Below are 26,453 nucleotides of genomic sequence, written 5' to 3' on the forward strand. Positions count from 1 at the left end.
GGTGTTGGGGCGGAGCAAACACAAAAGGTTTCGTTAAAGGGGCTCTTAAGTAATGCGAAGCAGGTCTGCACCGGCTTCTCAGTCACTTCCTGAACTACTGTTCACAGTGAAAAACTCAAAACAATTTGTAGGGCAGTTCAGCCTGGAACGCGCTGCTAATTACCAAGCATAAATGGCCTAGGTGTAATGTTTAGAAAGAGAAGTACATGACTGTAAGGTTCTGAATAGTTAGGGTGTTCCACTAATGTAAATCTTCTGCTGAATGTCAGTTTCTTTACTTTTTTCATGAGTAATATGATACAGATTTTAAAAAATCAGAGGTTTAACAAAATTGTATGAAATAAATCAGAAATGTTATAACCTATATAGCCATTCTTATGCAATCTATATATATAGCCTTTTGACCTTCATTTTCCTCCAATATTTTAATGTTGAAAACATTTAGCATTGAAATCTGCCTTGAAGTAGGATCTGGATCTGGAGTAGTTTCAACTTTTGTGGCATCATTAATTGAATCTAAAGCTTTATACATGTAAGTATCATGCCATTTCATACTATTTAGGGCTATGTAAAGAGTAGAAATCATTTGTCTGCTTAAAGACATTCCCCCCTTCCCCACAGAAGTCATGTAACATTTCCTGTTTATTTGTAGTAGTGTGTTAGTTGTTGTTGTTTTTAGCTGTCCTCTCTTCTTTTTAACCTGTCCACTTTTCTTCATATTCACTCCTATCTAGTTGTGTAGCAGCCTCAGAAGCAAAGGGCACAATTTTTTTTCCAATGTGAAAAAAGGCATGCTGGTCTGGACTTGTTGGAAGAGCAAACTGGGTAAATAAATAAAATTAAATTAAAAAAAATCACCAGAACTGATTTCGTTTTGATGAATTTTGCCAGAACTGATCTCGTTTTGATGAATTAAGTGGCTATATTGAACAGATACCGAGCCGACTTTATGCATCGATCTGCTATTATTGCAACATATTTCTGCTTCATGGATGCTGTATGATCCAATATGTAAAAGTGGTTTTGGTGTCTCTAGTCACAGTTAGGTGCACTTAGCTAGTTATGATTCCTTGCATTGTTAAGTGACTTTGTATTGATATATTATTGTTTTTGTGATGTGTATGTTTTGTGATGTGTACATATATGTGTATGGAGACATACACATAGATGCTGCATTATTGATATTTATTTGTTTATCTAATTATCTAATAGAATTTGGCTTGCCATAGCGGCTGTGATTTTTTTATCAATTACTAGTAGTACAGGAGCCTTGTGGCGCAGAGTGGTAAGCTGTAGTACTGCAGTCCAAAACTCTGCTCACGACCTGAGTTCGATCCCAATGGAAGTTGGTTTCAGGTTGCCGGCTCAAGGTTGACTCAGCCTTCCATCCTTCCAAGGTCGGTAAAATGAGTACCCAGCTTGCTGGGGGTAAAGGGAAGATGACGGGAAGGCACTGGCAAACTACCCTGTAAACAAAGTCTGCCTAGAAAATGTCGGGATGTGACATCACCACATGGGTCGGGAATGACCCGGTGTTTGCACAGGGGACCTTTAGCTTTAGTAGTACAGCACAAGTCCTTTTTTCTTTGATTTAGTGGCAGATATCCCTCTGTCAGATAGAACCCCACTTAAACCTATGTACCAGGTATTTGATTACCGCTGCTAATGTTTGGGGTAATCTGTTGGTACAGTATAGTTTGACGAGCAATGTCCCTCATGTCTTTACTAGGAATATGCAGTATGCTATCAGGCTAGTTATTCTTCCGTTCTGGATGTGGTGTTCTTTGAAAATAGTATCCTAATACTTAAAAATCTAATCAAATATAGTATTATTTACCCAGTTTGCTCTTCCAACGAGTCCAGGCCAGAATGCCTTTTTTCACATTGAAAGGTAAAGCACAAGTTGCAATCCTAAACAAGCTTACCAGGGAGTAAGTCCCACTGAATTCAGGGGGATTTACTTCTACTTATCTATTTAGTAATAAATGTTTTGCTACATTTCCTGCCTTTTCCTCTTGGTGGCTTACAATATATTTAGGATTGCACTGTAAGTCTCCCAGTGCCCAAGATCTCCCATAAGCTTCATGGCACAGTAGGGATTTGAACCCATTCTGCCTCCTCTCTTTCTCCATTTTATCCTCACAGTAACCCTGAGAGGCTTATCTAGTGAGGTGTATGGAAGAATAGCAATTTGAGCCAGTGGCCCCCTGCTGTAGTGTGACTTTCCACCCATTACACCACGCTGGCTGCATTGCCTAGGCTTTTAGTAGGGAATGCAACTTACAGATATTTTGTATACATAATATTGTTCATAAGACCTGTCTAATTGGCTAAATTTCTCTAAATTCATAAATGATAGTGTGTGTTAATGAAAATGTTACTCATTTTGTGCTTACAGATGTACTGATATCAACCCTGTGGCAGGTCTGTGCACAGTGGAGACAGCTATACGTAATAAGGTTGACATTGAGCCCATAATTACTAATTTGGTGAGATTTAAATTATAACTGATCCTTCTAATATGTCAGTCATTTTAGGGTTTTTTAAAGTTAAATTAATTACACTGCACTAGTCATCTTATGATTACTGCATTAAAAAGTTGTTTTTGATACATTTCAACAAGCTCTTCAGGTTAGCTGAAATACTCTGCTTTATCCATTTAGTGATCTGTTGTTGTCATAAGAAATGGTTTTTCCCGGGTTCCTCATATATACAGTGCCAGAATTAGTGGTGTTTGTGGCAACTGACCTTGGCAAGCAGTGGAATCTACCTTACATATGGGATGAGCGGCTGTCAAAAACAACTGTTTCTTTGAGAAGGTCTCAACAGAAGGATACCAGAACAGCAGCAAAAAGGTTGTGGGGATCTTGGAGGAAAGTTGTTCAACTAGTGTTCAGTGTTGGTGTGACAGAAGGGAGAAAGAGACTGCTCCCTTGTCTCATGTTAGTTCGTTTTCCCAGTGAAGAGACAGCCATTTCAATTGGGGCTCAATGTATTTTAATAGCTATACATCCCATGTTACTCTCTAGGGGCTTATGAATCGTATTAACATTTTGTTTCACCTTGGGTAGGGTTCTACCATTCAGCTAAGCTCAGAACCTTTCTCTTGCGGATTAGGGTCTGTACTTTGGTTAGCAGAAAGACGGGATGCAATCCTTTTAATTTTCACTGTTCAGCCTTCAGTGTTTCCATTATAAGCAGCAGTTGTGACAGAACTGGACTTGTTCTAGCGGACTGGCAAATTCATGAAAAATTTCACAAGACTCTTTAGCTTTATAGTTGTGGGGTATTTTGAAAGACAGTTCTTAGTTTGTCAGTTTTCTGTATGTAAATACAGGTCAGTTGCATAGTTTGTATAGCTGTAATTCCCCCCCCCCCCAATCTGGAAGATGAGTTTTCTGTATTTGGCTTACACATGACAAAGTTTGACTCCCATTACATTTCATGTTATGAGATTTATATGTACCTTTAATACATAATGCAGTTTATTAAGAAATAAAAGGCATTTTGTTTTGCTTCCACCTACATCTAGGTAACAGGATTATTGCCACGACTTCTTGGGAAAGTTGATTTGCTGCTGTTTAACCCACCCTATGTGGTAACTCCTTCTGTTGAGGTGAGGACATGTATTTAAGGAAGTCATTGCACATTGGATACCAGTTGGCACACACAAAATATGCAGTGTTTCAGTGCAGTTATTTGAAAATGTTAGTTAAGGTCAGTGGAGGTTCTACTACTTAACAATTCTCTTGCAGTTCTGAAGCTGTTTTCATTTGAATAAAGTAATCTTGTGAGGAATTCTTATTCACAATATTAGTTAAGAGTGTGTTTTCTGACACCTGCATCATTATCCTAAGCATGCTTACTGAGAAGTATAGTCCTGTAATCTATGGGGCCTGCTCTCAGATAAGCGTGCAACTATAAGGAGGATGCCTGCAGTAGCTGGTGGCAAGTAAGACCTACTGGGGTGGGTCTGGTGGTAAATTTCCAGTAAATTGTGTATGTGAGAGAGATTTTTGCCTTTTTTTCCTCCCGCTGCACACCCCTCACCCCAGTTTAACACACATGCTGTTCTATAGGGTCCCCTATCCACCAGGAGCAGCATTATGGACTGCAGCAGGAGCAAGGAAGTCCCATTCCTCTGACAGAAATCCCTTCTACCAGTAAAAACTGCTGCTACATCTAACCCACCGTTTAGTAAACATGCTTAGGCTTGCAGTTCTCTAAAGATCATCAGTAATCCTTGAAAAGAAGGCAATTAGTAAAAGATCTAAAATGTACATTTGAATTTAATCATGGCAGCTGAAGTGATGCTTGGCTTCAGTAAATGCAGCAGTCATTGAGCCTAAGATGTGTGTTTGTTTTATTTATTTACAAAATTTATACCCGGCCTTTCTGGCCTCATCAGGGCCACCAAGACAGCTAACAGATTAAAAACATACATTATAAAAACATGTCTTAAAAACAGTTAACTAAACAAAAACCACATCATTAAAACAAAACCAACCTAAAGTACACATACAAAGACATCAAAACAGCAATTAAAGCATAGGGCTGGAAGAAGGGATCACTGAGGGAATATCAGACAAAACAAAAAGTCTTCCACCTACTGGTGGAAGATGGCAACAGAAGGGGACAGGTGAATTCCAGAGTTTTTGTCCCACAACCAATAAGGCCTAATCCCAGAAGGCTGGGGCACCTTAAGCAGGGCCTTGGACAATGTCCATAGAGGTTGGGTAGGTTCCTAAGGAAGTAGGCGGTTGTTCAGGTATGCTGGACCCCAAACATATAGAACCTTAAAGGGTAACACCTTCACCTTGAATTGTGCCTTGAAGTGCTGAGTGATAAGAGTGAAATTAGCTTATTTCATTTATTCTAGGTAGAAGGCCATGGAATAGAAGCAGCCTGGGCTGGAGGTAAAAATGGCAGAGAAGTTATGGACAGACTCTTTCCGGTTGTGTCAGACTTGCTTTCAACAAGAGGTTTATTTTACTTAGTTACAGTTGAAGAAAATAATCCAGGTATGCCATTTGCTTTAAACTCCTTAGTTCACTGAAGGACTTTGAAAATACCCACTCCTTCAAGATTACTAAGTTAGTCTTCACTTTTCATGTTAATAATTGCCTTGTCTGAAAATACTGCGAGTGAAATCTGTGAATGTGTCCTGGGGGTGATTTTATATTGAACTGGGTTCAACCACTGTGTCCAGTTTGAGCTACATATGTCCCTCATGGTGGAGTTATTGCTGTTGAACACTTATACTATCAGTAAATGGCCTTATCAAGCATGTAACAAAAGATGTAAAATTGGTAAATGGTACCTTCCAGCCCAGAAATTCTACATCTTTGTTAAGCAGTTAATGGTAGAGCAAAATTGGGGCCTGCCAGAAGTGACTGTATTGGTAAAATGGGTTTGTTCCTGGTAATAATTGCCCCCTCCCCTTCTAAATCCAAGTTTACATAGACTTTCACAGTTAAAGAAAAAAACGTGGTCGTTTCAGCTGGGGCACTGAGGGTGCTTTCTCATGGGGAGTATACATACATGAAACTGCCTTGTACTGAATCAGACCGCTGGTCCATCAAGTCAGTTTTGTCTATTCAGACTGGCAGTTTCAGGGCCTGGTCTTTCACATAATCTACTGCCTGATCCCTTTAACTGAAGATGCCAGGGATTGAACCTGGGACCTTCTGCATGCCAAGGAGATGCTCTTCCACTGAGCTGTGGCCCCTCCCTATGAGTAGCTGTCCTCTATACCTCTTGTCCTGTTATTTTTCTAGCTTCTGTCTCTGTCCTGTTTGTTCTTTGCTTTTTTCACTTTGTCTAATAAGCAAAAGAAGAGGATTTCCTAATCAGAATTAAAATAATGTTTGAAGTGGAGACATGGCAAATAATTATTTAATAGGTTATGACTGATGACTTTAAAATGAGTTTTAATTTGTTTAATTGCAGGTGAAATTATAGAAATGCTACGGAAATGTGGTTTAAAAGGCACCAAGGTAATATGTAGACAGGCTGGAAGTGAGAATCTCTCAGTACTCAGATTCTGTAAACCCTGAAGACTTCATATGCTATTAAAACCGGAGGGGGGATTAAATCTTAATTAAAAATTATGCAATTTTGCTGTAATGATCTTGTGAGTAGTTTGTCATGGGGGAGGGGCTTCAGAGGAGTCTGTGAAATAGGCAGGTTTTGTTTGTTGAAAGAATAATTTTATCTGCTGAGTTAGTTGTTTTATAATGTACATTCACAAGTGTGGAAAAGTTATTACAATGAAGGGGGAGAGCAGGCATAAAAACATTACACTACAAGATTTGTGTTTGGACCTGCTGTGTGCAAGTTTGTACCTTTTACTGCAAACTGGTACAAGAAACATAACTGGGAGAAGACCGTAACCAGTGACACAATGTGCTTTTCTGCTGCCCTGAGGACAACCATACTTTTGCCCCCCTTTATTTTACAGCATATTGTATCATTGTTAGGGCCATCTTCCATGCATATTTCCAACATTTTGGAAACTTATTTACATTGCAGTCATTTTGGGTATTGGTAGTGGGTGCACAACAAATAGCTGCTGTGGGGGCTGAGACCAGTAACTGGGAAGTTCCATGCTAAGCATCCTCCTTCAATGGATGTAGCTATTCCCAAGTGGGTGCTCCCTGTAGCATTGAAGGTGATGCCTCCTGAGCTCTCTCGTACTCCACTGAAATGAAAAAAAAGTAATAGCTTGGCTCTTTTTTTCTTGGGGAAAGAAGCAAATGGGCACTAGTAACGATATTGGTGGGTGCTTACAGGAATCACAATTGGGACAACTGTTGTAACCTTTCAGTAGGTTTATTGGCATACCTGTGCAGACATCACTAGTTTCTTTGATTTAAACATCAGATGGCAAATTTCAGTATTGGGGAGTCTGGGAGCCTATTCTGGTCTCGGACCAACTGAGGCAGTGTAGTCACCGCCCCCCATCTGCCACTAACATGCCACCCCTCCCTTTTCCCACGACTGACAGTGTGAGGTAGACAGAAGACCTTGGGCTAAGGGCTGGATGTTCTACCACTGGTGAGGGGAAACTAATATCCCTTTGATTTCAAACTCCTTATCCCACTCCTTGCACAATGTAAGTAACTGTGGGGAGGACGACCTACAATACTATTACGCTCCTCAAAACAGCACCAGGAATTCAATAGGGGCTAAGCTTAAACAAGTTAATGTAAACCTGAAGCAAACTGAGTCCACACTAACCCATTTGGGGTAGGTTCATTGCAAATCTAGCCTGCTTGTTGCATTTCCAGGTAGCCATTTGCATTGCTTTTATATAGTTTATATAGCTGCTGTGCAGTTTTCTTTAGAGGTCAGTAAAAGCACCCAGGAGGTTAAAAAAAAGTATTACCAGTTTGATTCAAATAGCAGAAGACTTTCACTTTAAATTATATATTAATAAATAGAATAAAGTCTCTTTCATAGAAATTGTTGTATTTCATTTTTGTGCAGACATGGATCACAATGAACAAACAATTCAAGATGTTTATTTTAAATAAGGCTAAACTAGCTTATTTCATAGCTAAATCCAGGTGTGCTTGGTGTCTGAGAAGTTCGCCATAGTAGAGATGTATTTCAGAAGAAGGTCTCTCGACAAAGCGGACAGGTGGACTTATTACTAGATGTAAACCACTTGTACTGGAAAAGGTAAAAAAAAAGCAGTCATAATCACAGAACAAATGTACTCGATATTAGGCAGCTATTTAAGGGGACAGATGGGCACTGCCTTGTCAAGAAATATTCATTTTCTCCTTACTAAAAGGATGCAATTTCTACATAATTGCCTTCAAGTGGCACATATAGCTACTCCAGTTATTTAACCATGGGAATCCTTGGTTCTGTTTCATTTCCTGCTGTTTTAAATCAAAAGTGTGCCTGTTCCAGGTACTTACAAGGCAGGCAGAATGGAACTTTTTCTTGCATGTTCTGCAGGCTTTTTTGGGAAGAGAGTAATTAGAGCCATGTATAACAGAGAAACAGATCATGCAGTCTTCAACACCCTCAAAGCGCTTATCCACATTGTTTTTCCATAATGCTAAACCTTCCATAATGCTTCCATTCTAAAAAGAAGGGGAAAAAAGAGGAAAGAATTCACAATGCATTGCTATAGTGTTTCCTACAGTATCCCAGCTTTTTTTGGATTCCCTCATGGGAAAGATATGCTGTGGTAAATACTAGCAGAACATACCGTATTTTTCGCTCCATAACACGCACTTTTTTCCTCCTCAAAAGTGAGGGGAAATGTCTGCGTTATGGAGCGAATGTGCGCACAGAGCCGGCTGGGCGCGCTGGAACAGTGAGCCGGCTTTCCCAGCTGGGAGGTGGGCAGGGCACACAGCGCGCCCAGCCGGCTCTGTGCGCTCCGGAACAACGCGAGCCGGCTGGGGGGCTGGCGGGGCGCACAGAGCTGGCTCGCGTCGTTCCAGCGCGAGCCAGCTTTCCCCGCCCCGACGGCCAGCTGGGGTGGGTGTGTTATGATCAGGTGTGTGCTATGGAGCGAAAAATACGGTATACTGTGCATAAAAACTGGCCACTGAGCACATACACTGAATGGTGATTTTCCATATTGCCTTAATATCTGATCATCAAGAGGGCACTAAACACATTGCTTGGAGATATTCATTTGTCAGTGTGTGCAATACCTCATCCAGCATAACTAGAAGTAATTCCACATGAGAAAAGGGGTTTCCTGCCATCCTTTCTACTACAGCCCTGTGAAACCACCCAAAACCTCTGGAATGATTGTAGTGCAGAACTCCCCGCCCCCCTGCAGATTAGCTACAGAGACTATAAGCAAGCTGGGGGATACTAGAAACTGGATATTTGAAAGATCTTCCAGCGTGGTGTAGTGGTTAAGAGCGATGGAGTCTGATCTGGAGAACCAGGTTTGATTCCCTACTCCTCCACATGAGTGGCGGAGGCTAATCTGGTGAACTGGATTTGTTTCCCCACTCCTACACATGAAGCCAGCTGGGTGACCTTGGACAAGTTACAGCTCTGTTAGAGCTCTCTCAGCCTCACCTTCCTCACAGGGTGTCTGTTGTGGGGAGGGGAAGGGAAGGTGATTGTAAGCCAGTTTGAATTTCTCTTAAGTGGTAGAGAAAGTCGGCATATAAGAACCAACTCTTCCATATGTCACTGTGTGCCAACTACAGTCACAAAGCACCCACTTAGAGTGGCCTGTCTGGCATCAACCACGACCCGGGCCTTTTCCATTGTGGTTCCAGCTCTGTGGAATGGGCTTCCTGAAGAAGTGAGAGGGGCCTCCTCCTTGGAGATCTCCAGGAGGCACTGCAAGGCCTGCCTGTTTGCCATTGCCTTTGGGGGGGGGGTTTGAATAGCAGGCATATTTTAAGGGGGGGATTTGGGACTTGTTATTTCATCTCCGGTTTTAGCAGGGGCTATTTTAACTTTTATTGTAGGCTGCCTTGAACCAAGAGGAAAGGTGGGATAGAAATGTTTTAATAAATAAAATATTGACTTAGCTGTATGAAATTTCAAAATAGCATTGTCCCTCAGAAAAAGTTGTGTCCTCTAAAGGGGCAGTTATACTGGTAAAGTCAAACCGGCACTGTCAAATGGTAAACCGCAGGACTGGCACAGTTTTCCTGCACCAGTTTGCTACTCTGAGCAAATCTATCTTGTATAATGTGGGTTGACTCTGATATTCCATGGAGTTCTGATTTGAGAGGGTTTTGATTAGACACATACCTGATGAGTGAGATATGTGCTCAACTGTAGCATCCAGTTGCGCCACTGTTGAACAGCTACTCCAACTCTCTTTCCACTCTCCACAGTGATAGAGCCCAGGGGGTAATTTGGAGGAAGCTGTATTATCAACTCAATGAATATATCATCGACCGAATATGTTGCGATGACTTCTCGAGTAGCAGATCGAGCCTTTACCTGTGGAAAACAGAACCCATTTTGTAAGGAGCTTTAAGGTGCCAAATGATTTTAAATGTACATAAATGCAGAGTGTTAGCTACAATATAGTGAAGCATAAGTGCCCACCTGATCTGACAATCAAATCGTAAAACATTTTCAACTGATAGAGACATAACATACAATGTGATCCTAAGGAGAGTTACTCCAGTCTAAGCACATTCATTTCAATGGGCTTTGACTGGAGTAACTCTGCATAGGGTTGCACTGATGTTTTTGCAAGCTTTGACTTCTTGTTTTCCTTCCAGTTACAAGAAAGAAAATTATCCTAGAAATAGTCGTGCTTCACCTACATTATTTCAGGTATTACAAGATCCTTTCAAATATCACTCTGTTCAGGGCTGGAAAATTCAACAGGAAGTACCACATACTATACGTAACTGTGGCAATCAGTGTGCTTTTTGAAAACACCAATAATTCAGAAACCTGAGTTTGTGGAAGTGGTTTTAGATATCACTTCAAATGTCTATTAATATTAGAGTTAACTTGAAGCATATTGTATAGTAGTGCAATTCTAGACAACCATATATTTAAAAGATTTTTGTACTGTCCATCACACAAGTAACACAAAAAGACCCTTTTAAACTGACAGTTAAAGTTATTAAAAATTCTATGTAGTTTTCTACAAATACAAAAGTAGAACCACTGTATACCAACACAAAAAAAATCCATGTAAAATATATATTTTATGTTGATAACAGAAAACTTTGTTCTTGCTTTTGCCACAACTTTTACTTGTTTTTAAAAAAGGAGGAGAGTCTGAAAGCTTCCCAAGACTTTTTACCCACTTTGACAATGCTGACTTCAGCCCATTCAAGATGGGAAGGTCAATTTATAAATAAGTACATGCCTGCAGACATGGTGAAGATTATACAAACCATCATGCCATTAAACAACTGTGTGCTGGTCTGCACCGAAGATATTTCTTGTGATGAAAGGACGTTACTGACATATTTGCTTGTAAATTTATCTACAATGCTGAAGACTCGTTTCTCACAGCTATTCCACCAAAGGCGAACCATGGCTGGCAAATCTTTTAACGTCATGGAGTAAACTGAGCAAGCCAGATGCGGGATCTGTGATGACAGCGTTGACTTGTCTAAAGAACACATTGGAAAAATGGTTATAAAAGAAGATAATTTAAACTGCTACTCCCCCAATTTCAATTGTTTTCTTCCCATGATATAATAAAATCTGTAACTCGATGTTGGGGTACATGATAGACTCACCAAGTGAGACAAAGCTTTGCCTGCTGAGAATTCTGACAACAGCCCTACCTACACAGTGGCTAATTTTCTCTGCCCCTCCCCTTCCCAGTGCTAAAGAAAAGTCAAAATAAAAAAATGGACAGGTAACGGCTTTCTTTTTGGGACAGGAAAACTATCACTCCTCGTCTGGACATTTATATGCTGTATTTTGCATGTTTGCAATCCACACATACACAACACAGGAGTTACCCACATCCTGCTATGGTTTTTAGTCATTAATAAACCTGCTTGTGCAAAGATGTGCCATCTGCCTGTTTAAAGCAGAAGGCTGCAAAGCTTACTGTCAAGCTTATTCACAGTTTCAAGTGTTAAAGTGCATGAGGAACACGGCAGAGAATCTGGCAGCTCAGGAGGTAGTGACTTTGCCAAACATACCTGTACATGGAGTGCTAATTTGGAAAACATTTGGCTTGAGGTGCAGACTACACCAGCTATATAATGAAAACACATGATGGCAGATGTAACCTAACAGTTCAACTTGGGAAACTCAAGACAAAACATACAGCGTAAATATTAAACTCAAATGGAGAATTAACTTTAACAGTAGGAGAACTAAACTCCAGGGTACTGTTCCGGAGTTGTTCTGTCATGATACAAAACATGCAAGAAAAATATTTGCATTGACTGCCCTGTGCAAAATTTTTAATTCCAGCTGTTTTCGAGCAGGTGCTCACTTGTGATGCCAAAATTAGAAATAAAAGGGTCTTTCAGGCTGCAAGCCTAAGAACACTTTCCTGGGAGTCTCATTGAATAAAATGGGACTCCTAAGTAGACCTGCAAGGGATCATTTTGTTTCACTTTGAAGTATGTTTAATGAAAAATCTTAAAATCATTTTGACTGACCTTTAATGTCTAGATTAACCTCTTCAGTAAAGTATGTTTTTGTGTCCTTATTGGGAAATTCAGCTGTTGATCCTGGAAAAGCTGGGTTTTCTGGCATAAGCCTGAACAAGTGATACAATAGTTTATTCAGACTCTTAGTTCTTCGAAGATATTGTGAATAAAGAGCTCGCAGCTGACAGTGAAGAAAAATATATATTAAAATGATTCCCAATGAAATTTGTTCTCAACAACAGACAAAGTAATGTATCCAACAAGAAAAAAGTTTTAGTGAAATTCAAGGCAGATTAGATAAGAATGTTCCCATACCAAGTTTTAACACATATTCTTAAGTAAACTGATGGTATCACTGCTCTAGCTGTTTAAAAAGTAGATCAAAATCCAACATACAGTCATTCAGAGAAAAGGAAATCATCCTGTCTAGCTAAACTGTATGTCGTATACTACAAAGTCCATGAAAATCTGTATGTCTATGGCTCACTACAGAAGGAAACAGGGAAAAGGACCATGAACAAGAACCACATTGAACAAAGGGTCCATGCAACAGGAGGCCACCCTAATTTCCACTGGGGTGGGTGCTAGTACAGAAGACACCTTTTGTAGACTCAAGCTGTTGGACACTAATATGTTACTGATGCACAGAGAAAAATTGGAACTGTATATTCCTATCCTTCCACACCTTTCAAATACCTGAAATTGTGCTTGCTGTTTATAGACAAGGTTTGGATTAATATTCAGTATATCATTTGTCTATAAATGTGGCAATATAGTATCTTGGCAAAAAGTCACATATGTAAGAGCCAGGTGTTGCCAAGTATAAGCAGTGCCTTATGTACTTCCAAATCTTTCCTTCCTATAGCTACAAATGGGAGCTGTAGAACTATATTGTCTTGTACAATTAAATGCCATTTATTCCAACTGTCGCAGAACTCATCTTTAGATATATGGGAGTGCAATTTGCACACTGGTTACATTTACCTGAGAAGATGCTGCCTTGAAGAAAGTTAATATTAATTTCCATGTGAGCAGATACCCTAAAACAAGGCAAAACTCCTCACTCAATGGCTGAACAACTGCAAACTCTCCAACTGGAATGCACTCTAGGATGTTTTCTAGTAAGTCTTCTTGAGTGGCAAGGACAGTCATAAGAGCTGCTGGGGGAGACCTAAAATGAAAGGGAGAAAGGAAGCCATTGGATTTTACAGTCAGACAGGTTTTTAACATTAATTCAGCCTTCAGATATTCACACCCAGCTACAGCTAAGAAGAAAACGTGCACAAACCTGGACTGTTGCCAGGATCACATGTGTGCCTCCCTCCTCCTCTGCCTCTCTATGCTGAGAATCATGGTTAAACACTTAACTCCAGTTACCCACGACACTCTCTGCCAATCTAAGTGTAGCTTCCTTCCTTAGTTACATGTCTGTCTGCAGTCTCAGATAAATCTGTACATATACAACTATTAAAGTACCTGGCAATAACTCCTCCTTTGCCCCTGGCTTCAAAGCTGAAAATGTGGTGTTATACCAGAGGAGCTATATTACTTTATCCAGGTACAGCTAATAAATTATGCTTTGTTTTTTGGAAGGTCCCCGTCTGAATGAAACTAATTTTTAGGAAAAAAATGTACTAGCAAAAAAAAAACCTGGACATCTGTACACAAAAACACCTGCATTAGTTTTATAAGCACCCCCTATATATAAAACCTGTAATATCCAAATACTGTTTCAAGTGAATCAGTTTCAACCCCTGATATTAGCAAAGAAACATACAACGACAGTTCTTCCTCTTCATCGCCATAGGATTTGAGATCTTTATTATCAAATTCAGGCAAATCAGACATTAACCTGGAAATTGAAAAAAAGAAGAAAACAACAAAACAGAATCAGTCCATATTTTTACAGCTCAGCATTTATCTTATTCTGAAAGGATTTTATTAACCACTGGTAATTATGTAGCAAAGTGAGCACACTGTTATGCATTATAGTCACCTACCTAAAAGACATGCTACAAATAAAATAAATAAATAAATAAATAAATAAATGTTTGGGGGAAAGCAAGGCTTCTGTCCTAAGCTTCTGAGCTGGTGACTTTCATAATGTTGTGATGCTGAGCTTGCATTGCCATCTCTCCTCCTCGGCCTGCTGCTAATTATGTTTAATATACTGTCCATTGTATGTGGCCAAAGGAGACCTGCATTAACACACCATTGGGTGAGAAGAGTCAGAAGGAACAGAAGACGCCTCCTTTTTCCCTTTCTCTCCCCCATTTACTCTTCCTTCAGGGAGGAAACCTGCAGAACCACCATCCATGGGACAGCAGTGGTTACCAATCTCTCTGCAGAAGAGTGGCCCTGAAAGAGATATTCTCTAGGCCCCTTATTCCAAGGACACTTCAGTTATATGAATTTATGGCAGAAAGAACAGTTGATCCCAGTGTCTTAGGATGATGGGGGGGGGGGCAAGAGAACACTTAAGACTGTAAGGGTTTAATAGGCTCCTTGCTGGGGGTAAAGGGAAGATGACTGGGGAAGGCACTGGCAAACCACCCTCTAAACAAAGTCTGCCTAGAAAACATCGGGATGTGACGTCACCGCACAGGTCAGGAATGACCCGGTGCTTGCACGGGAAACCTTTACCTTTTTTTTAAATTTACATGATTAACCAAGATCACTGCTACTACATAGTAATGTTTATGTTTGTGCATCCTGTGGAACAATAACACTAATTTGTTAATACAAGGTGATCCCTAGTGTTTTTTCCCCTAGATATACACAGAGGAGTAACCTACTTACTTATTTAGCATGTGGTATACCGTGATTTGAACAGGTCTAGCTCTGAAGAGCAGTAGTGGGGATAATGTATTTAACAAGGTCTGCACTTTATCAGGGAGGTTTGTCTTCTGGCTAGCAACAAATTTGGCAGGAAGTTTGTGGTTCAGTAACTGATCCTTTGAGACAAACATCAGAGCTTCACCCAAGGACTTCAACACAGAGTTCTGAAATGATGTTTCTGATGTATTTTTTTCTTCTCCCGGTCAAAGGAAGACAAAAGACAATTTTCATTCAGCTCTGCAGTTTATCACAGAAGTTATAGAGCGCTACTATTTCCCAAATTATCAAAAAATACCAAAAACAAGTGTGATACTGTTCAACAGCCAAAAGGAGAAGTGGGATACTAATATTTTAATAAACATATAAATAAACAGACTGTAAAAGATTAATCACTATCAGACACTTTAACTGGCTCAAAATTTTAATGAGTTTAAGAGTGTCGGAAAGCAGATGCAAGCAGATGCAACAAACTGATGTAAAATAGATGGATGTAGATCCTATTGTCGAAAGAGCCCCATGGCACAGAGTGGTAAGCTGCTGTACTGCAGTCCAAGCTCTGCTCACGACCTGAGTTCGATCCTGACGGAAGTCGGTTTCAGGTAGCCGGCTCAAGGTTGACTCAGCCTTCCATCCTTCCGAGGTCGGTAAAATGAGTACCCAGCTTGCTTGGGGTAAAGGGAAAATGACTGGGGAAGGCACTGGCAAACCACCCCGTAAACAAAGTCTGCCTTGGAAACATCAGGATGTGATGTCACCCCATGGGTCAGGAATGACCCGGTGCTTGCACAGGGGACCTTTTCCTTTAGATCCTATTGTCATTAAGTTAGTTACATAGTTTGGAAAAAGTCAACAAGGAGTGGGGAAAGTAGATAGAAGGAGCTTTTTATCCCACTACCATAATACTAGAACTCAGGAAGCACCTATGAAGTTAATAGGCAACAGATTCAGGATGAATAAAGGACTTCTTTACTCAACGAGCAATTAAATTGTGGCATTTGCTACCAGAGGATGCAGTGAGAATAGATGTCTTTAAAAGGGGATTAGATACATTCATGGAGGATAGGACCGTCGGGGCTGCTAAAGGGAACCTACACATTCAGAGGCAGCAGACCTTTGAATAGTAGTGCTAGGAGGCAACATCAGGCCTTAAAACATCATGACTCAGTCCCTATGTCCTGTCTGTTGACCCCCTAGGGCAGGGAACCCCAACATTTTTGAGACTATGAGTACATTAAGAATTCTGACATGGCATGGTGGGCACAGCAACAAAATGGCTGCCACAAAATGGCTGCTGCAGGAGGTGGAGCCAGCCCAAACTGACTGCCACAGCTTAACATCAACAATACAGTGTAGATCCTTGTGCTGTGGTGGCAGCCGCTGCCAAAGCAATATTTTGAGAAACCTGCACAGCCAATCAGATCTCCGTGTCAATCAGAAGCACTGATGAGCAAAAGCCCTACCTGGTCCCACCCACCCTCTGGTCCCACCCACGGGCACCAGAAAAAGTGCTGGTGGGCATCATTGTGCCCCACAATGGGGACCCCTGCCCTAAGACAACTGGTGGGCCACTGTGTAAAACAGGGTGCTGGAATATTGATGGACCACTGGTCTGAACCAGCTAGGTTGTTGTTATGTTCTTATGATTCTGAGAATGAGATCAAAGGTGTGACTTTTCACATATCTTTAAACATTGAATTCATTATTCAGTCGTGGCAGCTGTTAATTAAAGAAGGCTATTAAGAATACATGATAAATGATGTCTTCCTACACCCAAGCTACATGCTTAGCAGAAGATGGTGCACAGTTAAATATGTGTGTGTGTATTAGAAGAATATAGCCTCAGTACCTTCTGCGCCCTCACTAAAAGCTGCATTCACTGCATATAAACTTTTATTTAAGTGGTAAGGAACTGTGAAAAAGAAGGCACTTATTTAGACAGTGGTGAGGCTGCAAGTAATGTCACCACGAGCACTGTATAACCATAGATGTATGGGAATTTTCCTGAGGGATATTCTTACAAATGCATAACGTATCTAAGGAGTTTTCCAGTGGGATTGAAAACAGCAGGAGAAAAACTGGAGGCATGGACAGCTTGAAAGGAAATTGAAACCATGGGAAGAATACTTCTAATTTAGTATCATGCATCACCCTAGAATTATTGGCTATAGCTTGCACTGCATCTCTAATCTTGCAGTGTATGTTTTATTTAAATAAAATAGATAGAAATAAGTTTTATTAAAATAAATTATGGCATTGTAGACAGTGCGTCAAGTATTCCATGCCATGTCCGTTCGCACATTTGTCTTTTGCCTTAAACTTACTTGTGATTTTTACCATCAAAGGTAAAAGTAAGCTATGAATGCCTTCAGAAAAGAACTCCTGCCATTCACTTATGAGGTTTGCTGGAAGTTTTTCAATCATTTCTGGAGTTACTGCCTGGAAGAATACACTCAAGGCAGTAGTCAACTCACAGCTCACACATGCAAACACTTGTACCAAGGCAACAGAAAAGACTGCCTGGCTTTCACTTGCGGTCTGAAAAGAAAGACAGAGAAACTTTTATTTTTTTTCTCTCATTTTTAAATTCCAACACAATGTTAGTAACTCATTCACAGAACAAATTTTACTTCCATCATGTTATGAATTCTTTTATCTCTGTCAATCTCCTTTTTTCTTCTATGGCAGATAAAAGCAATTTCTGTCTTTAAGTATCTGTCTCAAACCTCTTTAAGTCATGCCTTAACAGTTCTCATGTTATATTGTTATCCACATCATCTATTCATCTAATAGTGACATGTGGCCCCCATCTGCAGATTTCTAAATCCATAGGACACCCAGGTTGACAAAAAAAATCTGAAATCTTTTAAAAAATACACTGAAGGGTTTAAATTGCCCCCCAAATAAAAAGTGTTCTCTGTGCATCTCCTCTAGACAACAGACACCTTATCAGGTAGATGGGGCTGAGAGAGCTCTAAGAGAGCTGTGACTAGCCCAAGGCCACCCAACTGGCTTCTTATGTGGAGGAGTGGGGAATCAAACCCAGTTCTCCAGATTAGAGTCCACCACTCCAAACCACTGCTCTTAACCACTACACCATGGTGGTTAGCTGGTGGGTGGGAAGGCGAGAAGGAAGCAGGAAAAGGGGAGAGGCTATGGGGACTTTCAGGGAAAGAAAAGAGGGGAAATGAGATCCCCCACAGATCCCCCGCACACAAGTTCTTGCAGGTCTTGCACTTGTGTATACATATTTTTGAACAGGCAAAACATTTATTAGTATTGTTATGAGAAAGAGACCAAGCAATTGTAAATTAATCTGGCAGAGTATGCTGTAGACAAATTGGTAAACAAGACTAGCTCGAGCTCATATGGAATAACACTGTAACCATCTTATTCAATCAGGATGGTTTACATGCTAGCCTATGGTAGTACTGCCTCCCAGTGGATTAAATGAGAAAAATATCTGTAGATTTAAGCTTTTTCATAGAAGTAATGCCATCATTTTCTGCATTTATATGAGTTACTTACTTCTAACCAAGCCAGCATGGAACACATGACAAAATCCCACTCACTGTCCAGCAAGGAGGAAGGGTTTTTCAGCAACAGAGAAAGGAAACGGATCATCTCAATATTGAAACCAAGTAACTGAGAACTTGCTTCCTTCAGATTGCTTGGGAAAAAACAGGGAAGGAGAGTTAAGACAATAAATGCATGTTTTTATAGTCTTTTGTATCACAACAAAAGCACAAGCCACACATTTTTTATTCAGGTTAGATTTCATTACATGAACTGGGAGCAATAAGCAAGAAAGCCAGACACAAATTAACATGCCAACAGTAGCCAACAATTCTGATTATGTAAAGATGCTTTATCTTTTGACTCTTATGAAGCTGTTCCTTAATAATATTGAGTTGTACAACTTTGCTTTCTGACAAGTCTTACATTCCTATGTTGGAAATCCTAGGCCTTTGGGGTTGGATCCAAAGACTTCCTTCCACCAAGTGAAAGTCTTTCTCAATCTGAATAAGTTCTTCCTCTGCCCCCCCTAAAAAACTCTTCCCCCAAAGACTCTCAAGAAAAGAGAATTTCAGAGCAACCCTATAAAACACTATGACTTCAAATGCTTAACACAGTCTAATCATAATAAGAATGTACAGAAATATCACCCACCAGCTGAAAAGAAAAATGTCTTCATAGTCATGCCGCCAGGATATGATGATCTTTAATATTCCAGGCATTAGTTCTCCACAGTCAATGTTTCCACCACTCAAGCAAGAATTTAAAATAGCAAGATATCCAAAAGGTCCTGTAACAGAGTCAAATAACAGGTTTAAAAGGCTACCTTAAATGTCCTGGCACATAACAAGAAAACAGATCAGAACAAAGAAAGAGAGGAGAAATCAACTAAATCATTCCCAGCATTCAGCATCTATCCTCCCACCCTTTATTTTACAGGGCTTCAGGTCTGCGTCAGAACAAGGTTGTGCTATATCTTCTCCTAATGTAAATTTGAGTGACCTAGAGCTGGAAGTCCCAGCTTTCCATTTCTTTCTGTTACCGCTGCACAGCTGTTAACTTTTCTTTAGTGCATATTGTAATAAATTCAAAACAATTAAAAAGAAACTTACTTACACCTAGAAATAAACCATACAAATGAAATCCACAAGTCAACGTAGAGCATTACGACCATTAAGGATTGTTCATATTGTCTTGAAAGACAGAAGCAATTATCAATGGCAATTAAACATCTGATTAAATATATGCCTTGAAAATCCTTCCTATGACATTTAATCTAGCACTGGAGAGAAAAGATAAGACACTGACCGTCAGTCTCGAAAAGTTCCATTTTGTTGCACGTCATAAGTTTAGCAGTACACTGAATGACAAGCTCTTCCTTGTCTTCTTCAAGTAAAAATGGTGACAGATTCTGAAGTGTGTGCAAGGCACCTTCTGTTAAAGGAAAAAACCTGTCCATGGAAATGAGACAAAGTGAATATGGAAATAAACATCCATTACCATTAAATATATAGTAGTTCAGAAGAGCCATGGAACAGTGGAAGAAGACCTCATATGCAGTTTTCATTGCAGAATTTTAAGAAGGATGCTTTCTACAAATAAGGGCACAGTATTTAAACAGATAGGAGTCTAAATAACAGGGAAATCTAACTTATGCAGGAAAATGGGACAAAAGGCACATAAGGAAAAAGAAATGTTTAAGATGTTTTACTAGACATTGTTTCTGTACTCTTTGATCACAAAACCATCCCAAATGTTTCAAATAATGTTTGCAATAATGTAATAATTATTACGCACACCTAGAGTTTTGTCAGAAACAGAAAGTTTCAGTGAAACTTATTCAGAAAAATGGGTATTTTGGACCTAGGTTTATGTAAGACTCAAATGCAAGGCAGTATCTTTATTACCTGCATCTGTACTCACATTTATTTGTCTGTGTACCTCATATGGTAGATATGCCCTGCTTGGAGGGAATCTTTGTCACATCTGAGAGCCAGAATGGTGTCTTTATGTATGTTTTAATTTGTTAGCCACCTTGGTAAAAATATTGTATCTTAACAACAACAATAATAATGGTTAGAGTCTCTAACTAAGATTGGGGAGACCCATTCAGCCATGATGTTCAGTGGGTGACCTTGGGCCAATCACTCTCTCTCAGCCTAACCTAACTTACAGGGTTGTGAGGATAAAATGGAGGGGAGAACCATGTTGCTTCCCCAGGCTCCTGAGAGGATGAGTGGGATACCAATAAGGTTGGAATGAAATTGCCATCTTGGCTTCAAAGTGCAACCAAGTTAGAACATCCAGAAGCTGCAGTGATATGATAGCTAATATGTGATTTTGTCCCTGCCACCACTTTGGGGACTAGAATAATGCTTCTCTTTCTAGCATTAAATTCAGGAGACAATTCCTGCTTTATCAGTGTGAAACAGTTGGCAGAGGGCTGGACCCAGCCAGCTTTTTCATTCAATCTCACCCAGTTCCCCCCTCCAGTGCAGCACCCATCCACCCATCCTAAAGTCTTTCTTTATCATCTGCAGAAAAGCTAGGTGCATCCAACCCACAACGAAACTCTAAAAAGAACTGAGCGCATACTACCTTTCTGTTGTATTGAAAAGGGCTTTTATCTCACAGGGTGAAATATTCTTTGTATTTATCAATTTAGCCAAAGTTAAGGCCCAGAGTCTTCCACTCTCTTTTGATCTACGAAAGAAGAGTATCCACGATACAAATTATTTGTTTAGGAAATATAAATATGTTCATTTCCATGAAGAATTTACAAGACAATAACATTTGAAGATAAGGAAAATTATATCCAAACTGGCAGAATAACAGAATTTCTGCTACTAAGAAACAAAAGCAGAACTATAAAAACGAATACTCACCTATTAAATAAGATTTGTAATGGACAGGGAATAATACTAAGAGCACCTAATTTCTCAAGTGAAATATTCATTGCTTGGAGTTCATGAAGAAATTCAAGAAGCAGGCATGGGGGGTTTACTAGTTCTTCAATCCACTGTAATGCATAAAGCTGTTCTGCAACTGAAGAAAAAAGCAAACAACAAAAAGCATTCCATAATAAACGTCTTAAAAGTATGAAATGCCCAGTTCAAAATGTAAATTTGTATATTGTCACTAAGAAAAACTGTCAATAGATTACTGCTGTTATCATGTCATAAATACTGTTTTGTAGCCACTGACTCCCTTCCCCCAATCTAGCTCTGGACTAGGCTGGACCCTATTGATCCATTCCACTAACAGAAGTGCTTTCCTCTGGTACAAGGAACCTTCCCTTGATGCAAGAGGGTTTTTCTCTCACAAAGGTGAACAGTATCTTTGTAAAAGAACTGTGGGATCCAACCCAATAACTCCCCTTCTGCTATGCCTTATTTATTTATTTCAATTTGTATCCCACCCTCTATCCAAGCCAAGGCCGGGCTCAGGGAGGCTTCTTTCAAAGCAAAGACAAAACAAAAGCAGAAGGTAACCACTGGATCCAACCCATAATGTTTTAGTCTCCAGTAGAATCTTAGTACACCAGGATCTTTACAGATAGTGAATTCCAGCTGAGACCTGCTGACATTCTCTTTTTCCTAGTTTTAAATTCAGTATACCATGCAATGGACCACACTGGTCTTATTGTCCACATGAGCATTCTAAAGATACAAGGAGTTTCCACACGGGCAAAGTCTTCTCCATTCAATTCAACTGAGGAGGCAGCTTAGTGCACAGAAAGATCATCACATATACACTGATGGAATCTGTGCTGGCAGTGACAAACCAAGAAAGGGATCTTGGGGTGGTAGTGGATAGCTCGATGACGATGTCAACCCTGTGTGCAGCTGCTGTAAAAAGGCAAATTCCATACTGGCCATAATAAGACAAGTAATAGAGAATAAAACTGTTGCTATCATACTGCCCTTGTACAAATATATGGTGAGACCACACTTGGAATACTGTGTACAGTTCTGGTCGACACACCTAAAAAGGATATTGCAGAGCTTGAGAAGGTGCAAAAAATAGCAACCAAAATGATCAGGGGGCTAGAGCAACTGCCCTATGAGAAGTGATTAAAATGCTTAGAGCTGTTTAGTTGGAAAGAAGGTGGTTAAGGGGAGACATGATAGAGGTCTATAAAATTATGCATGGTATGGAGAGAATGGACAGGGAGAAGCTTTTCCCCTTCTCTCATAATACCAGAACGTGGGGTCATCTGCTGAAGCTGGAAGGTGAGAAATTCAAAACAGATAAAAGGAAGTATTTATTCACACAAGGCATAAATTGTGGAACTCCCTGCCCCAGGATCTGGTGATGGCTACCAACTTGGAAGGCTTTAAGAGGGGAGTGGACATGGTCATGGAGGAGAGGGCTATCCATGGCTACTAGTTAAAAGGAATACTAGTCATGATGCATACCTATTCTTTCCACTATCAGAGGAGCATGCCCATTGTATTAGGTGCAGTGGAACACAGGCAGGACAATGCTGCTGCAGTCGTCTTGTTTGTGGGCTTCCTAGAGGCACCTGGTTGGCCACTATGTGAACGGACTGCTGGACTTGATGGGCCTTGGTCTGATCCATCAGGACTTTTCTTATGTTCTTATCCCTGTGCTGCCACTGAACTGGTTGTGCCCGGGAAAGTTCTGTGTGAGCAGCCAAATACCCACAATGCTTTAAGTCAAAGTTACAGCTTCAAGAAACAGCGAGCCGCAGAAAGCACAACACAGAAATGCTAGTGGATTATTATAACTAAAAATTATCCTTGCCAATTAATAAAATACCAATTATCTCATTACTTTGATTTCCCTTTTTTGCTGCTACTTACTGATACTTTCAAGTTTGCTTCTTTCCAGGTCCTGGTTTTCAAACCCCACTCCTTTCTCCAGTATCAGCAGGGTCACTCTACTTAACAGTGCTGCGGCGCACAGGTGGCTTGGAAGTTTATCCATGATGCAAAGCCACAGGTCTATTCCAGAAATCTGGCAATTCATACTCAGCCTTCCTTCTAAAAGAGGTTTCTTTAGCCACTGGGACAACATACAAGAAATGAAAATTAAATATTAATTCTCCAAAGAATAATGCAACATTTTAAATATTTTATTACTTTTGAAACAAGAATATCCCATTAAGGTTCCAAATTGCAATAACCGATCGTAGTTAAAGCTGGCAGAGGAAACTATAACCGCCAAGAAACAAAAGTGTGTTCCACATACAAATGTGGGATAATTTCACGTTCCCATTTTGTTCTCATACTCATTAATTTATTACACTGTAGAGAAATAATAAAGTCTTAACTTCCTAGTTCACACACAAAGCACTTCTGCCACATACACAAGTGTCAGCGATAGCAACATGCCTCTAAGTGGTTGCAAAGTGGTTGTAATCCTACCAAATTTAATGAGCTTACACTGTGCATAAATATTTACAACATCAGGCTATGGTACTACTCCTTTGGATAAATCAGTCAACTTAACTACAATACATTAAAAGGAAAAAATACACTTTAAGAGGGAAAAAAGAAGAAAAAAATCGTATTTGTAAAAAAATACGATGGGGCATCGTACAATACTTTATAGATTTGCAGTTTCCCTAGCCAAATCACTTTCTTCTTTTTGAAAAGATGCTTTTTCAACATATAGACATGTATACATAAAGCACACAGAAAAGCAAATCAACTAAAACATTGTTTACTTAAAAGTCCTGATGATTAGTGTTAATATGTAAAACTTAACTACTAGAAACAGGTTATATTTACAAAAGAACCTGTAAACCATAAATCAGAGAGCTAGGGTATGTAAAAAGGATGGAGATCTTTCCGCCTCCATGCAGACCCAGGCTTGGGGGTTTGCCCCATCCTTCTGTTATTATAGTCTCTGCTTGTGCTGTAGGAAATGGCTCTTTCCAAACTCTTTAAGGGCTTAACTCCAAGGCTGTTGATGGTGTGTCTACAAATTAGGATTCTTGGCTGTAGCTGCAGAGAATATTACTGCCATCATGAGAAGCCTAGCTTAGTTGGGGAGGTCAGAAAATAGAGCAGAAGAACCTTGATGAATCTGTTAATTGTTGAGCACACTAGCTCAGAAAGGGGAAGGGGCTCTCCTTTCACTGAAAGGGAAAAGGATTTCTTAATATGCAAGGCCTGTAACCTTTGGGGCTAACCTTCAACAACATACCTTTCTTCACTGATGGATAACATGTATATTTTTATATTTGAAAAAAAAATCCTGTGCAATATTCATGTTTGCACTCTCCATATTCAAGTTTTCATCTCTTGCATACATTTTTGGTTCACAGCACAAATTTTCTTTGGCAATATTGTTAGCCCAAGTCACCTTCCCAATGCAAAGAAAATTTTTGTTCTAAATTTTTATTTTCAATTGTTTTGTCCATCTCAGCCTCTAATTTGCAATGAGTAGCTTTTTGGAAGATAAGCACAACTGTTTAAAAATTTAATTTGGTAATTAGTCTATTGATCTACTATAAAGTCTCAAGACCCTAACTTGAATTACCATCTCCTCGGCCTGACTTCTAGAGCCAGGAAGGGACACTCTGTGCATGCAAAAAGGAATGGTGTCTCCAGTACACACTTTTTAAGGATGCATAGCCCTTCTGGGGGATCTGGTGAAGTAGGGTTGCCAACCTCCAGGTGGTGGGTGGAGATCCCTCACTATTACAACTGATCTCCAGGCGATAAGAGATCAATTCACCTGGAGAAAATGGCAGCTTTGGAAGGTGGACTCTATGACACTATACCCCATTGAAGACCCTCCCCTCACCAACCCCCATCCTCCTCAGGCTCCACCCCCAAAATCTCCAGGTATTTCCCAACCTGGAGCTGGCAACTTTACTGTGAAGGGATCCCAGTTATGTACTTAAGTGCTGATCTCTCATGAGGTAACAACATGAGAAACCACATTGAGTGGTATAAGTCTATTCTGTACCTCAGTAGATAAGGATTCCCGCATCTTTTCCCATTCAGATTTGCTTGGGCTCAGACATTCCATGTAGTCTTTCAAAATGTAAGCAGAAACTTCATCAGCTTCCAACAGTGCGGTTAACAAATCACTAACTGCAGAAATCAAAACCTGCAGACTGACATGAAATGAAACCAGCATTTTACAAGGAGAATAAAACAGAAATATCAAGTAACAGCAAAATCTGTGAAATCTGCACTGGCCTGAAGAAACAAGTCATAAGTCTATGTTGCTACCTTTTAATGTCCATCACAGATGACTGAAGTTGGTTCTTCACCCAGAATGCAGATCTCTGCAGGAAGGTGCTCTCTTTATGCGTATCATCGAGCTGATGCAAAAGCGACATTAAGCCACACAACCAAGTGTGCTTCAGCTTATTTACAAGGAAATCTACATCAATTAAAGAAAAGACCAAGGTATTTTTACAGATGAACTACAGCAAGCATAATGGCAAATGTTAATCTCTCCACCTCAGCACTATGATTAAGAACAGAATCCAACCTATAACTTGCTTTTAAAAGAGTTTTACGCTGTCCTTATTTCACAATCAATTTTTATTTATTTTCTAATAACTTGAGGGAGAATCCCACGAGTAGGAGAGAAGTTAGAGCACTTTGGAGCAAGCAGGAAGACAACTAACCAGGACTTCCTTCTCCTGCAAGGAACATATAGTTCAAATATTTACATATCAAAAGCTCTACCTGCTTAAGCAGGTGGAAGAAGTAATCCCACATATTGAACATTCCCCCCACCAAAGAAGCATCAATAAACAGCTGATGGTACAATACCTGACAAATATGTTGTATTCTGGCTTTTTGCACACAACTGGAAAATGGTGAATAACAAATCTTCTGATGAAGGCATCAACAAACATCCTTTAACTGAGCTAAAAAAGTTAGAGGCTATGTCACAGATGAAGGACACAGATGTCTCAGTATTTCCAGCTTCTGAAAGATCCTTCGCTTTAGAAAGAGCTGCTTGAAGTTTATCAATTATCCTTTTGATGTAAACTTCTCCAATCAAGGACTCTATTGATTGAAAAGG

At 39.9% G+C, this 26,453-nt stretch overlaps 2 protein-coding genes across 2 annotated transcripts in view; one reads left to right on the forward strand and one right to left on the reverse strand.

Moving 5' to 3' along the window:
- Positions 1-394: 394 nt before the first annotated feature.
- Positions 395-6,074, forward strand: N6AMT1 (N-6 adenine-specific DNA methyltransferase 1). The gene is made up of 5 exons (XM_056858145.1): positions 395-532; positions 2,399-2,489; positions 3,533-3,616; positions 4,880-5,021; positions 5,950-6,074. Exons 1-5 carry the CDS (start codon positions 429-431, stop codon positions 6,054-6,056), a joined length of 528 nt encoding a protein of 175 aa, XP_056714123.1. The 5' UTR covers positions 395-428; the 3' UTR covers positions 6,057-6,074.
- Positions 6,075-7,562: 1,488 nt separating this feature from the next.
- Positions 7,563-26,453, reverse strand: part of LTN1 (listerin E3 ubiquitin protein ligase 1) — a 40,275-nt gene continuing 21,384 nt past the window's right edge. The window contains exons 13-31 of the mRNA XM_056858147.1: positions 26,198-26,437; positions 25,646-25,799; positions 25,377-25,527; positions 23,261-23,462; positions 21,320-21,479; positions 21,033-21,137; positions 19,743-19,885; positions 19,089-19,224; positions 18,447-18,588; positions 17,243-17,456; positions 15,716-15,721; positions 14,883-15,114; positions 13,861-13,935; positions 13,068-13,254; positions 12,093-12,264; positions 10,860-11,080; positions 9,748-9,942; positions 7,929-8,096; positions 7,563-7,674 (exon numbers count right to left, since the gene is read on the reverse strand). Of these exons, the coding sequence (XP_056714125.1) occupies positions 7,612-7,674; positions 7,929-8,096; positions 9,748-9,942; positions 10,860-11,080; positions 12,093-12,264; positions 13,068-13,254; positions 13,861-13,935; positions 14,883-15,114; positions 15,716-15,721; positions 17,243-17,456; positions 18,447-18,588; positions 19,089-19,224; positions 19,743-19,885; positions 21,033-21,137; positions 21,320-21,479; positions 23,261-23,462; positions 25,377-25,527; positions 25,646-25,799; positions 26,198-26,437 (2,966 nt within the window). The 3' untranslated portion in view covers positions 7,563-7,611. The remainder of the gene's footprint in view (positions 7,675-7,928; positions 8,097-9,747; positions 9,943-10,859; positions 11,081-12,092; positions 12,265-13,067; positions 13,255-13,860; positions 13,936-14,882; positions 15,115-15,715; positions 15,722-17,242; positions 17,457-18,446; positions 18,589-19,088; positions 19,225-19,742; positions 19,886-21,032; positions 21,138-21,319; positions 21,480-23,260; positions 23,463-25,376; positions 25,528-25,645; positions 25,800-26,197; positions 26,438-26,453) is intronic.

Source organism: Euleptes europaea, chromosome 12 (genome assembly GCF_029931775.1).
Source record: "Euleptes europaea isolate rEulEur1 chromosome 12, rEulEur1.hap1, whole genome shotgun sequence".
Classification (NCBI taxonomy): domain Eukaryota; kingdom Metazoa; phylum Chordata; class Lepidosauria; order Squamata; family Sphaerodactylidae; genus Euleptes; species Euleptes europaea.